Source organism: Raphanus sativus, chromosome 4 (assembly GCF_000801105.2).
Source record: "Raphanus sativus cultivar WK10039 chromosome 4, ASM80110v3, whole genome shotgun sequence".
NCBI lineage: Eukaryota > Viridiplantae > Streptophyta > Magnoliopsida > Brassicales > Brassicaceae > Raphanus > Raphanus sativus.
Genome location: NC_079514.1, coordinates 45,330,061 through 45,343,896, shown reverse-complemented (window position 1 = coordinate 45,343,896; position 13,836 = coordinate 45,330,061). Strand labels below are relative to the sequence as shown.

General features: G+C 37.7%; 2 protein-coding genes across 3 annotated transcripts; both read left to right on the top strand.

Moving 5' to 3' along the window:
- The first annotated feature begins 127 nt into the window (after positions 1 to 127).
- On the top strand, positions 128 to 2,066 carry LOC108851400 (basic leucine zipper 24). Of its 2 annotated transcripts, none has more exons than XM_018624827.2 (4): positions 128 to 408; positions 589 to 753; positions 863 to 1,166; positions 1,651 to 2,066. In XM_018624827.2, exons 2-4 carry the CDS (start codon positions 616 to 618, stop codon positions 1,773 to 1,775), a joined length of 567 nt encoding a protein of 188 aa, XP_018480329.1. In that variant the 5' UTR covers positions 128 to 408; positions 589 to 615; the 3' UTR covers positions 1,776 to 2,066. The 2 variants fall into 2 exon arrangements, with proteins under 2 accessions (XP_018480329.1, XP_018480328.1); XM_018624826.2 differs by having other exon boundaries at positions 567 to 753.
- Positions 2,067 to 3,256: 1,190 nt separating this feature from the next.
- Positions 3,257 to 6,633, top strand: LOC108855428 (zinc finger CCCH domain-containing protein 46). The gene is made up of 9 exons (XM_018629245.2): positions 3,257 to 3,399; positions 3,940 to 4,820; positions 4,895 to 5,062; positions 5,155 to 5,340; positions 5,440 to 5,507; positions 5,586 to 5,874; positions 5,961 to 6,137; positions 6,216 to 6,280; positions 6,360 to 6,633. Exons 2-8 carry the CDS (start codon positions 4,153 to 4,155, stop codon positions 6,274 to 6,276), a joined length of 1,617 nt encoding a protein of 538 aa, XP_018484747.1. The 5' UTR covers positions 3,257 to 3,399; positions 3,940 to 4,152; the 3' UTR covers positions 6,277 to 6,280; positions 6,360 to 6,633.
- The last annotated feature ends 7,203 nt before the right edge of the window (positions 6,634 to 13,836 follow it).

Here is a 13,836-nt window from a genome sequence, read left to right as displayed (position 1 = left end):
TTTCTGTTTTTTCTGCTTTTGAAATTAAGTATGGACGTATGGTGAAGGAGAAGGAGATGATGATCATAGACAAAACTGACACGAAATTATACAAAACGTGTCATGACATTCTATCGGTGAAAACTGAAAACCATGAGAAAAGTCTTTGTTATGTTTTCATACGCTAACAAGTTGACAATTAACATTAAAGAACCAATTCTCTCTTTTTCGTTAGAATATTTAATTGCGATAAGATATGGTAAATGGTTTATGCCTCTTCCAGTAAGGTTTATTCCATCATAATTTCAGGTCATCAAGACCAGGTAAACCATCGTCGGCTTTGTTCTCCTCAAAATCAAAATCATATCTACCTTCCGTTGTTGCAAGGAACTCATGAGGAGACCAACAAGTTTCTAGCTTTGATTCTCTGTAAGCGTTTCTTCCTTAGGCCATACTAAAAGAAATATCTTAAAGAGTTGACTACTGTTGTATCCATCCACTATGTTGATCAAGATCATATCCTTTTCAGCACCGTCACCACTTTAATAAACTAAAACCCTTAATATCTTCATATCATAATTTTGAAGAGAACTGGTGTTTCCTTTGAAGATCTGGAGTTTAGAATCAAAGATATATATGGATGAGGAAGAAGTAGAGGCTTGGGCTCGAGCATCAGGAGGATGTAGTCACACTCACAGTTGCAACCCTCCAGGACCAGAGAATGCTTCTCACTCACACACATGCTTCCATACTCACACTCATCTCATCATCCCTGTATAATATATAACTTGCTTTCTATTTTATTTGTATACAAGTATGTATGGTCTGATGAAATTTGAAAGGATTGTTTACAGATTATATAGGACTATTCATTTTGTAACAGGATTCGCAAGAGAATGGTTATTCTGATGGCAGCAACAAGAGGCGGTCATGTGGGAACAGAGAGGCAGTGAGGAAGTACCGGGAGAAGAAGAAGGCTCGCACAGCATACCTTGAAGACGAAGTCAAGAGACTGAAATCTATGAATGAGTTCTTGCTTAGAAAGCTTCAGAGTCAAGCAATTGTGGAAGCTGAAATCATCAGACTCCGGACTCTTCTGGCAGAGATGCAGGGAACAATTGATGATGAACTCGGAGGTTTCTCCTTTCAGAAGCAATGCAACGGTTCTGATTTTGTGTTCAAAGAAGGTGATGTCTCTTTCTGCTTGGTTTACTAGATAAAAATGATAAGAAGATGAATATATGTGGAAAGTGGAAAGCATATATGTATATATATATGACATTGGTAATAGCTGAATAGAGGAATATGGGGAAAATAAAATAAAATATATGTTGAATAATCTTGAAATGTGGAAAAACTAGTTTTTGTAGGTTGGTGAATTATCATTTATATTCTCATTTATCATTTATATTTTATATATGCATCATATATACTTTTTTTGTTCAGAGCATCATCATATATACAGAACTCATCTTTTCAGAAACAAAAACAAATGTTGAAATTTAATGAAAGTTGTGGATGGTAAAAGTAACAATATTGAAAAAGAAGACGAGTGGTAAAACCATTCATGACCATTCTTTTTTTTTTCTTAAACTGTCTTTAGATATTGAGTTGTATTTGACCTAGGCCAGATGGATCATAACACAATCTCAATCTTGTGTAATAACACAGATGGATGCAACGTAACAACAAGGAATATGATGTGTGAAGTGGCAAGAGTAGAATGCGAGGAGGGCAAAACACTTCATGAACCTGTTCACTCTTTTGTTCCCCATTCACCACCATTCTCACGTTAAGGCTTTCACAGGTTGTGGTATTGTGTATATATACATACGGGTTCAGTTAGGGGGATAGGTTGGGTTCCAACACAGTTAACATATACACAGATTGCAGCTTATGCCACATGTCTATTTTGGAGGGTACCAAAAACATATTTGATTAGATGTAATTTGAGTTGGAATGAGAAGGACGAGGAGGATTGTAGTTGTATATGATGATGATTGTGGGCTTGAAAGATCTTTTGGGGTCCGTATTTAGATTCTCTATGTGTGGGCATGGTGAGAACCCAAACATACAAGGATAAGGTACCCATACATGTGAGTCTATGATAATCCACTGGTGTGGACTTCCCCCAATCATTGTATTTTTATTCAATTTGCTTCATAAAAATTTCACATAATAATCCCCCATGTGAAAATTTTACATGGGAATCAAATATATGTGGATGGGACAATGATAAGTGCTGCAATGTTAGATTTTTGAAGGTAATTATTTATGACATAACATAATCATAGAATGAGGTGTTAGGTGCCTCGGGTCTTGTGACTGACTAGACCACTGCTTTTGACACCCAAGAATAACTATTATAATTATTGATTTTCCCTTGTGGGTCATTCTTCTTTACAAAAAGATCCTTTTGAATTTTAAAACTTTGAAAAATACTAATTCTTTTGACCCTACATTAGTTTAGAACAATGATGTCTTTTCAATCCTACCCTCAGGTATACAAATACAAAAATACTAGTTTGAATATTTCATTTTAAAAAGGTTGAGTAGTGAAAGTACATGCTAATCATATAGTAGTTCTTATCATATAACAATATTATTAAATACATTAGTTTTCATTGCTTCAAATGAGAGACCTTTGGAATTGGTCAATTCATCTTACATCTTACAGCTTACGATGTATGTATGCCAGATTGATCATCATGATGTTTCTTCTTTCTTAATTCAATCTGATATGATGAAGGATGCAATGGTGATTGAATAAACTAATCATAAGGCAGTATTGCAACAGTACTATTAAAAAACTAAAGCTTCACAAATAAATCAATTAAACAAAAAATCAGTAGCAGAGATTAAGCTGGGTAAGATGACAATTTAGATGGCATGTTTTGTGTTTCCTAATTACACATTCTATCTTAAATGTAAATTTAATTACAAGTAGAATAAAACAATTTAGAAAGAAATCTTGAGGGGCTTTATTTCCTTTAATTAACAAAAGAGATTAAGCTAACTTAAATGTGTCCCTACATAAGATAATAATGAATAGAAAGGGACTGTAGGATAGAGTGGAGACCCCAGCGTTACAGCTGGTCTGCATATCAATCAACGGTGCGTGAATATCACGTCCCAAGTTCCAACGTAGGGCGCGTGAATATTACGCCCAATATACGGCGTGTGTATATTACGCCCCAACATTTGGCGCGTGAATGAAAAAATTGGGTTGTGTCAGACAACGTGCAATGCAATGCAACCATCTTTTGTTTTTGTTGGCTTTAAAACAGTTTACAATCTCTTTCTCTACTTCTCTGCTTCTAGGAGGACTCGTGAAAGACCATAGAGTTTTCTCCTGATCTCAATTCAGAAGAACCCTTACTCATAACTCAGATCTATTCTCACCATGCATACACAGTTAAAGTACGTACACCTTCTCTCTCTCTCTCTCTTTCTCTAAAGATTTAAACCATTTTGATGATAAAATCGTTACATGATGACACATCTTACTTCATCTATTCCCAAAGAAGCAGTAACCGTCAGTCATCTGCACAAGTTTCACTCTTCTAGTTCTAGTAATAATTATCCTCCACGTAGAATTAACTGTTGATCATTTTGACTTTTTCAGGTAATTATATTTTGACCGCCCTTTTCAAGTAATTAAATTTACTTTTTCTTCCTTCACTCAATCTAGTAAGTTAGTAACGTTTACTACTTTATTAAGAAAACAGCATAAAAAACCATGTATTCCCAGCATGCAAAGAAAACTTCCTTATTCTTATTTTTCTATAAAAGTTTTCACTTTTCCCTTATTTTCTCCAACTCTTTTTCTTAAAGTGATGATTTTTTCTTGTTTCTTCTATTCTTCTAGCTGTAACTTGTAAGCACGCGAGAAGAAAATAAAGAACCCTTTCTACATTTTAAAATTTGATTTTTTGTTCTTTTACTGGTTTTGTCTCGCAGGAAACAAAGGTGAAAAATTATAGTGAAGGTAGTATAGTATTATTATATAGATAGGTTAACTTGTAAAGAAAAAAAACCCATTGGAACTAAACTCCAACACACAAGAAACCAGAGAGACCTCTTAACGACAACAACCTTCACTCTCTCTACAAAAGCATCACTCTTCCTTCTTCTTCTTCTTCTCTCTACTCTTATTCAAGACAGAGAAAAGCCATGGATGGGTACGAAGCAACTAGGATTGTGCTCTCTCGCATCCAAACTTTAGACCCAGAAAACGCATCAAAGATAATGGGTCTCCTCCTTCTCCAAGACCACGGTGAGAAAGAGATGATAAGGCTAGCTTTTGGTCCAGAGACTCTTGTTCACTCGGTAATAGCGAAAGCCAAGAAAGAGTTAGGTCTCATGAGCTGTTCAAGACCTTCTTGGAGTCAAGAGGAGTTGATTAGCCCTAGGAATAACAACAACCGTGGCTCTTCTCTCAACCCAGCTTCTTTGCCCTTCTACGCTAATGGAGCAAGATCTTCCAAGGAGATGACCAACAACGAGTTCATGGATGATGTTAACCCAAGAGGTGACTTTTTGGGGTCTGTGCATGCAAGAAGTGGTAGCTGCGTTCTGGACGGTTTGGGGTATGGTGATTCTGACTTAGGGTTTGGAGGTGTACCCTGTTCTTACTACGCTAGAGGCTTCTGTAAAAACGGAAGTAACTGCAGATTCGTTCACAGTGAGGGAGGAGCTGAGTTAGTTGGCTCTCCAAACAGAATCGAGCTTCTTAGGTCTAACTCGGTACCTCCAAGACTTGCTCATCACTTCATGACTCGCTCTTCTTTGCCTTCCTTCTCTCCAAAAGGAGTTAACTTGCAGAGCAGCGACGCTCAAAGGTTTGACACTTTTTTTCTTTTTGAGATTTTTTGTCTCAGTGATTTTATTTTAACTTATGTAAATTTCTGTGCAGAGCTGCTGCTGCTGCTTTGATGATGGGAGATGAACTGCAGAAGCTTGGGAGATGGAGGCCTGAGAGGATTGATCTCTCTGCTATGTCTTGTCCAGCTTCGAGACAGATCTATCTTACATTTCCTGCCGACAGTAGGTTCAGGGAGGAAGATGTGTCCAACTACTTCAGGTAGTGATTGAAAACACAATCAGACAGACTTTCTCTTTAGTCTGAATATTAGTTCTTGTATGACTTAAGTTGTTGTTATGGTGGGTAAATAGTACATTTGGACCAGTTCAAGATGTGAGGATACCATATCAGCAAAAGAGGATGTTTGGGTTTGTGACATTTTTGTACCCTGAGACTGTCAAGAGCATTCTTGCCAAAGGGAACCCTCACTTTGTGTGTGATTCAAGGGTTCTTGTTAAGCCCTACAAGGAGAAAGGCAAAGTCCCTGATAAATACAGGTATTTAACTAGTTGTTATAGTAGAAATAACTCTCATACATGAACCTGGTCGTTCCTTAAATTTATGTGTTTACTTCACTTTTATTCTTTTCCTTGTAGAACTAACCAGCCAACAGAGCTAGAACTGTCCCCAACAGGCCTTGCTTCCAGCCCCAGGGATGCTATAGGTAAACAGACACTTAAGCTCTCTCTGTCTTCTGGAGAACCTTTAGTTTTGTCGCCATAGTGATTTGCTTGTGGCGCAGGAGGGAGAGGGTTTTATAACAACCCACAAGATGTTTTATGGGAGAGTAAGTTTGAAGAAGAGATTCTTGAGCTTCAGAGCAGAAGGCTTATGAACATGCAGCTTCTTGACGTCAAGAAGCATTTCCAAGTCAACTCCCCTACACACATTCATTCCCCAAACCCTTTTAGCCAAGCACTTGTGTCTCCACGCCCATTGCCGGTTAAAGCAGGAGAATATGTAGGAAGAGATATAGGGAAAGGAAGTTCCAAAGAAGGATCTGATGATGACACAATGAATCTACCAGAGAGGTAAGTTTGGTAATGAACAAGCTATTTATTGCTTATGTATTTTGAAGCTGTGATGTTGAATATCAAGTTTTTTTGGGTTGTTACAGGTTGGAGGATAGCTTGCCTGATAGTCCATTTGCGTCATCCGCACATCAGTTGGTTATGTTTGGTGAATCTATAGATAATAACGGATCGGATTTGTGGTCGCCTTCTTCGGACAATGATGATAATTCTACTCCGTCTACACTCTCTGACTCCAACTCTTTCAACTGCCAAATGCCAAGGTTTGGAGATTCAACCCTGGTTAATGCTTCTGCTATCGAGTATATGGTATCTAACATTGCTTTCATGAATCTAAATAGGTTACTGCCTATTGGGATGTTACCCGGTGGGGGTGGACCGGCCTGTCGTGTGGGAATATAAGCAGGTGGAACGAGTATATATTAATGGATGGTGAACACATAACAACAATCTTGCTAAGTTGATTGTCTTTGTTGTTGTTGCAGGAAGAGAGGTAACAAAGAAAGAAAAAAACTGATAATATAGAGACCTTAAGTAACCAAAGATGCAGAGGTGTAAAATATAAAGCAGGAAAGTTGATGTAAGAGATAGAGAAGAGAAAGAAGGAAGATTGTTTTACCATTTCTCTAGTATTAATGTGTAATGTGATGGACCACAGAAGATGATGTAATATGATATGATATAAATATATATAGGACAAGAAGTATAATCTCTCTAAAGATTTACAAAAGAAAGAGATTACAATTTGCGTTTGACAAATGTGAGTAACTTTGTTCTTGTCCTTACCAGTGGCTACTCTCTCGCTCTAACCACTTCCCAACATGAAAAATCCAGAGATGTTTTGGTTATATTTTCTTCGACTATAAATCTTAAGTTCTGATTTTGTGAAGGTAGGTTATGTGTCCTCGTTATTAAGTGTGACTCTGTGAGGTGGAAAGCGTAAAGGAGTAGTTGATACATCCATTGCTATTACCGTGATTTAAGAGAAATGAAGAATGTTAATGACATATTGCATGTAATATGTCATTATTTCAGCTTTTCTAATCGTGTAAAGTTAGATATACATTAATTTATAATAATAGCATCATGATTATATTTATGAGATACTGTATCTTACCGATAATGATGTTCACTAAAGTTATGATAGATACTCAAATTAAATGAAATGTGTGATATTATGTGTATCATTAATGGTTTTAGCAAAGACACGGACAGTGGCGTGTGGTGGGGCATGCGAGAGAGAGTGAGTGCCAAAAGTTTATATCACAGCGTACAAATATAGTACGTGACTTGCGGTCTACTTACAACTATGTCGCTTCTATTATGTGAAATTAGTAAAGAAGGCTTCTTCAATTCATCATACCCGCCTATGATCAAACGAATGTGAAGGCCATATATATATATATATATATATATTCTTTTTTGGGGTTAATAATGCACACATGTGTGATGTGATATGTGTGTATACAACGTCTTGCCATGGATATATATCGGCTATTCTTAGAGCAGGAGCAAACAAGACATGCATTTACCCCCAAAAATAGAGTAAAGAAAGCATGTAACAATTGTATGATACTTTTAAGAGTTTTCTGATGTGTAAGCCAGAACTAAAATCATATGATTTCTCGAAAAATGAAAGTTCAAATAGGTCACTGAGAATTGAACATTTTAAGTCTTACTAAAAAATTCACAACACCATTCCATTTTAATGAGAAGAATAAATGCTTTAAAGAAATGGTTGGGAACTTAAGCATGCAAAGGCCATGTGACACACTTTATATACATAAATAAATTCCTAGTTATTTCATTGCAAAAAGTCACAAACTCTTCGCCATTTGTTTGTTAGTAAACAAAGAGAATAAAAACAACTTCGAAATAGGAAAAACAGTAGGAAGAAAATAAGGGGATCCCGCGAGTCTACACACAGGCCATGTGGTGTGGGGGATATATATGCCAGAAGTTGTGTTCTTTGGAGACATCTCCACAAATATACTCTTTATATTGGGGTTTTAATATCACATATGTATAAATGGAATCATATACGAAATGTCAATTACATGTCCTTTCCCATTTAATTAACCAGTATATACGGATACATGTTTTTATTATAAAACTCATAATGTTATGGCTCTTAGTCAGACATTGTTGAACCGAGCAATACCAATGTTCCAGAAATTGAGTAGTTAGGATTAGGCAGCCAAATGGCATGAGAACATCATAAAACCGATTATTTAGAAATATATGGTTAAGATACGCATGAAACAATATTTACCAGTTACCGTTCTAAGAATATCAATAATTAGCGCAGTAGCTAGTTCCATAACATGTTTGGGACCGACCATATATGATTTCTAAAGAAGACCATAAATGTTTACCAGTTACCATTTCACAAGGACAAAAAGAAGACACTTGTACTATCATTGACATCCGTAAAAATTAGTTAGTGGCAACCAATGTCCAAATATAGTTAAGTTAACAAGTCTAAGTTTCATATATTATTTCTGTAGAAGAATCTGATCTCATTGTCTCGCTTTTGATTTAGTTCACTTTACTCTCTTGCTCTCGTTTTCGTTTGAACTAACTCTATTTCTCTTGTGTTTTGGTTCGCGAATCCGTAACATGTTTGATCGAAACTAACTCTAGAAACGATAAGCGAACTCTAAAAAAAACATAATTTTTTTACAGTTTCCATTTAATATCCGAGTACATCTCCTTCAAGATCGGAACCTAGTAATCCATTAAATCGTTTAGTGAGTTTTTTTTTATCAAACCAACTTGTATTGAACTTAGAAGAGTTTAAGCTTCATGAAAGGAGGGTACAACAAAACTACAAGAGCTACAGATCACAACAAGTAAACATTAGAAATCGCATCACAACGGTTTCATAATTTTCTTAAAAGATTGCATCTCGGGTAACTCTAAGAGTCACAACCACTGCACTAAAGGCAGGGAAGACCGTTAGCCAGGAGGAGAATCCTTGCAATACCAGCCACACATGTTCATCCCATCCACTCCATACATGAAGAAATATTGGGAAAATAGACTGCTCCAAACAGGAGCCAAACGGGCAATCAATACCCGCCATAACCATATCCACCAAGCCACAAATCACACTGATTTTCTCTTTCAACTGCCACCAAGAAGAGAAATACACAGACAATGCACCACAAACCAGGTTGAATACAATAATAGGACTGCATACTGCAGTGAGGAGTTGCATCACCGCAACATAAAAACCACTAAGAGACACAAAGATATAGTCTAAAGACATTGAGTCCATTAGTACATTACCAACTGAAGCCAGAGTCACCCACACATCTAGCATTGCATCCCATTCAAAAGAATAAGGATAACCAGAGAGTAAGGAGCTAAGGTGAACCTAGACGTCTATAAGCGGATGGATAAATGGAAATCTTGAATAAGAGCCGTGAAAAGACCATTCCCGAGCTGACAAAGATGCGACCTGTATACCACAGGAAAAGAACACTGGATATGACATGTATATCACAGGAAAATAACTCCAATAAACAAAGATAATGTCACTAGTGAAACCAGGAGCAGCACCACCATCACTGAGTTTACTTGAAACCCTTGAAAGATTAAACATCAGATCTAGGATTTGAGCAACTTGTGGAGAAGAGGTGGAGGAAGTAACAGAGATTCGAAGAAGAACGAGGCTGACAGAGGCATCTGGTGGGTCTGGAGGTTCTGGTGGCTTGACGGGAGAAAGAATTTCAACCGGAAAGTACTTGTACGGCGGCGGATCTGGAGGAGGCCTAGGATGTGAAGGAGGAGGAAGAGCTGTCACCATCATCTTCAGGGAGGAGGAGAAAGGCTGCATCAAGCAAAGGAACGACGGCGGCGGCGGCGGCAGAGGGAACCGGAGACACGACGGAGAAGTAATCACCATCATGGCCATGGAGAAGAACAGAGCTGATTCAGAGAGAAGAGGGAAAAACGGCGTGGTTGGGGCTGGGGAGATCCATTGGAATGGCGCCTTGGGATGCGGGCTCATATTTATTTATTTATTTGTTTTGTGTATAATCGTTTAGTGAGTTTACAGAAGCTTTTCTCAAGACACAGCAATGATAATTCTCTCGACTCTCTCTTTTCTACAGCTCAAAGACGAAGATGACGGCTGTCAAGAGTTTGTTACACGGGTTATGGTCTGCTACAACGCAATCACTTATAACTCTGTGCAATGTGGGCTTTCACTTAATCACCAAGACCCATAGCTGACGCTTCTGTTTCGGTTTCAACTTGGGTTGAAGCCCACACGGAATTTTCAGCTCGTGTGGACATATTTGACCACCACACTTCTCACAATATCCACCTTGGTGTATAACTCCTTCCACTGTCTGAAACCAAGCTCCGAGAAAAGCTGCCTCCATTCCCTGCTGGAAACCCTTCTGTTTGTTCTTCGATGCTTCCGATCCTGGTCCTCTGGTTCTTTTGTACTCACTTTGAACCTCTTCTTATTTCAATCCAACTTTGGATCTCAACTCATCCATCTGATACTCTTCCCTACTCTAAGCTGCCTTTTCAGTTCCAAAGATGACTCACTCTGAGCTTCCTTCGGTTTGATGATTCTTAGCTTCGCTAAGCAACCTTCAAACTTCTCTTCAGGTAATGTCTTTATCAACATATCAGCTGGATTAAATGATGTGTGAATCATAATTACCTCGACCACTTCATCTGCTACTATGTATCTGATGAAGTTGTACTTCGTCGCATTGTGTTTGGTCTTCTCTCTGTATACGAAGTTTCTTGCTTGATAAATTACGCTTTAAGAGTCGAAATGTACCTACACTGCTTCACCGTTTAGCTCTTCACAAATACCTTTTAACCAGCTTCTTTCTCTAACTGCATCCAATAAACACCATATATTATGCTTCTGTTGTTGACAAAACAACCATCTTTTACAACGACGATCTCTAGCTTATGGTGTTACCATCCACTGTGTAGACATAACATGTGATGGACCTGCTTATGTCTCCATATGTGCCGTACTCAGAGTCACAGCATCCTCTGATCTTGTAGTTCTTGCCTTTTGTGAAAGTTGAGTTCAATCCCAAAGCTCATTTCACACACCTCATTATCCACTTAACCACTAACCAATTATCCCTTCTAGGTTTACTCATGTATTTGCATACCATCCCCATTGCATATGAGAGATATGGTCTGGACCCAACCATGGCGTACGTCAAACTTCCAACCGCACCAGAATAAGGTATGTTTTCCGTTTCTTTAGCTTCTTCTAGCTTTTTTCCCTTAGGTATTGCTTGTAGCTTGAATTGTGAACCCAAAGGCGTACTGACTGCTCTATAATCTCACATGCCAAAAGTCTTTAAGATTTTGGCAAGATACTTGTTATGTGATAGAAGCAGCGTCTCTTTAGACATGTTTTTAATGATGTCCATACCTAGAATTCTCCGGGCTGCTCCTAGGTCCTTCATCTGAAACTCCGAGTTCAACTAATCCTTTAGCTCTTAGATAGTTGTCTTTTCTTTGATGAATTTTGCATATTGTCTACACAAAGTAGAGGATACACCATATCTTACACACTTGAACCCTTTAGATACACACACGAATCATATTCACTTCTCAATTATCCTTGCTTGACCATTAATTTATGAAACATGTAGTTCCATTTTCTTGGAGACTGTTTCAATCCGTAGAGTGATTTCTTTAGTAGATATACCATCGATTATTTTCCTTTCTTTACATAACCCTCTGGTTGCTCCATGTAAACTCTCTCCTTCAAAACTCCATGAAGAAATACCGTCTTCACGTTTCAGCTCTAAATTGTACTAAAAATGTGGATAACAAGAGCTTTATTGCGAAGTGTTTAACCACTGGAGCAAATACTTCGTTGTAGTCTATACTCTCGGTTTGAGCATAGTCTTTTGTGACTAATATTCCCTCATACCTTGGTTCATTTACACCTGGAATGTCGGGTTTTAATTTGTAAATCCACTTGCAACCTATGACCTTGTACTCCTTTGGTCTTTCTGTATAATCCAAAGTGTGATTCTTTTCTAGAAATTCCATTTCTTCATCTGATGCTCCTCACCAAAGCTTCCAATCTTTAGTCTATACAGCTTCATTGTAGCATTTAGGTTCTTCAATTTCTAGATCCTTCGCACTAGCCAGCGCATAAGCTAAGAAGTATGCATCCTCAAACTTTGATGGTGAGCGAATGGTTCTTATTTCTTTATCTATTGCCAAGTAGTGCATGCCTATTTCAGTATCTTGATCTATTCCAGTCTCTGTTTCTGAATCTGAAGTTTCTTCTGAATCACTAGCTACTGTCTCTGACTGACCTTGAGTTTGACTTCCTGTTGTGTCCTCTGAGACAGTTCCACCTCCATTTGAACTCTCACCAACTTATAATTCTTCTAGATTGCTACTGAAGGTTATCTTCTTTTTGATCCTTGGACTAATATCTTTGTCAAGATCGTTTTTCTTCATGTCTTGATCCTTAAACAATTTTCTCATTTAATGCCACATCCTTTCTCACCACAACCTTATGGTCTTCCAGAAGCCACACGCAATATCCTGTAGTTCCTTGAGTATAGTCCATTAATATCTTCCTCGCTGCTCTTAGACTTGTCTTTTATTTCACTCGGTGTAGATAGGCAATACACTGAAAACATCTCAAGTGATCATAACTAGGCTTTGCACATATCCATCTTTTCTCTGGAATCTCAAACTTGATAGGTGCATTTGGTGATTTGTTGATGATGTAGACTGCAATTGATGCAACTTCTGCCTAGTAGCTTCCATCTAAATTTGTTTCCACAAACATAGACCTGGCCTTATCCATGATGCTTATGTTCATTCTTTTGAAGACTCCGTTTTGCTGCGGAATGTACGGGCAAGTCTTATGCCTCTTAACTTTAGAATCTCTACACATCTTATCTATTTGCTGACTGAAGAATTCTAAGCCATTGTCTGTCTGAAGTTCGAAGACATTTAACCTTCTTTCCAGTCTAATTTTCACTAGTATTTTATAATCTGCAAAACAATGAAACATTTCATCTTTAGTTTTTAGAAAGTTAATCCACACTTTTTAAGAAAAATCATCTGTAAGGGTTAAGAAGTAGTGAGCCTCTAATAAGCTCGGGATTGTGTTAGGTAACACCCAAAAGTCTGAGTGTATGTACTCTAACACTCTTTGAAAAATATTAAGATTTCAGAAAGATTTTTCTATGGGTCTTCCCATATCACATCCTTCGCAAAACCTCAACTTTCATATATGCATCTTTGTCAAGTAGCCCTTCCTTTCTAGCAGCTCCATAAATCGAATGTTCATATTAGCTTAATTTTAAGTGACACATCTTGGTGTGATCCACATCTTCATTTGTTGTGGTCGCTTCTGCCTTTCTCTTTATTCATTGTAGGTAGTAAAGGCCACTAACATATCTTCCTGTTATACGCTTTCGATCTCTTTTGAAGAATTCAATCATGTAATCCTTTCCTCCATAGTTTCACCCTGATTTTTCTAGTTGAACATAGGAAATTAGGTTTCTTTCCATATCTGACATGTACTGAACATCATTCAGTGTGACCACTAAGCCATCATTGTTGTCTATAGTGATTTTTCCGATTCCTTTAACAATGTAGTATGTATTGTTTTCCATCATTACTTTATTGCCTTCAGTAACTGCTTCCTTGGTGTGATATGGAATGTGTATCCATAGTCAAGAACCCACTCATCTTCTGAAACAAACAAGCTCGCCGTTAGAACCATATGGCATTGTAGGTTTAGTGCCACATTTGTTGCACCGTTGAACTTGAATTGTTGAGATTTATTTCTTCTCTCTGGACAGTCTAGCTTCTAATGTGACTCACTGCCACATATATAACATGTCTTATCATGTTTCCCGGTGTGTTTCCCTCTTGACTTGGATCTGAACATGTATTTACTCTTAAAAACTCTACCATTTTCTATTGTTTGCC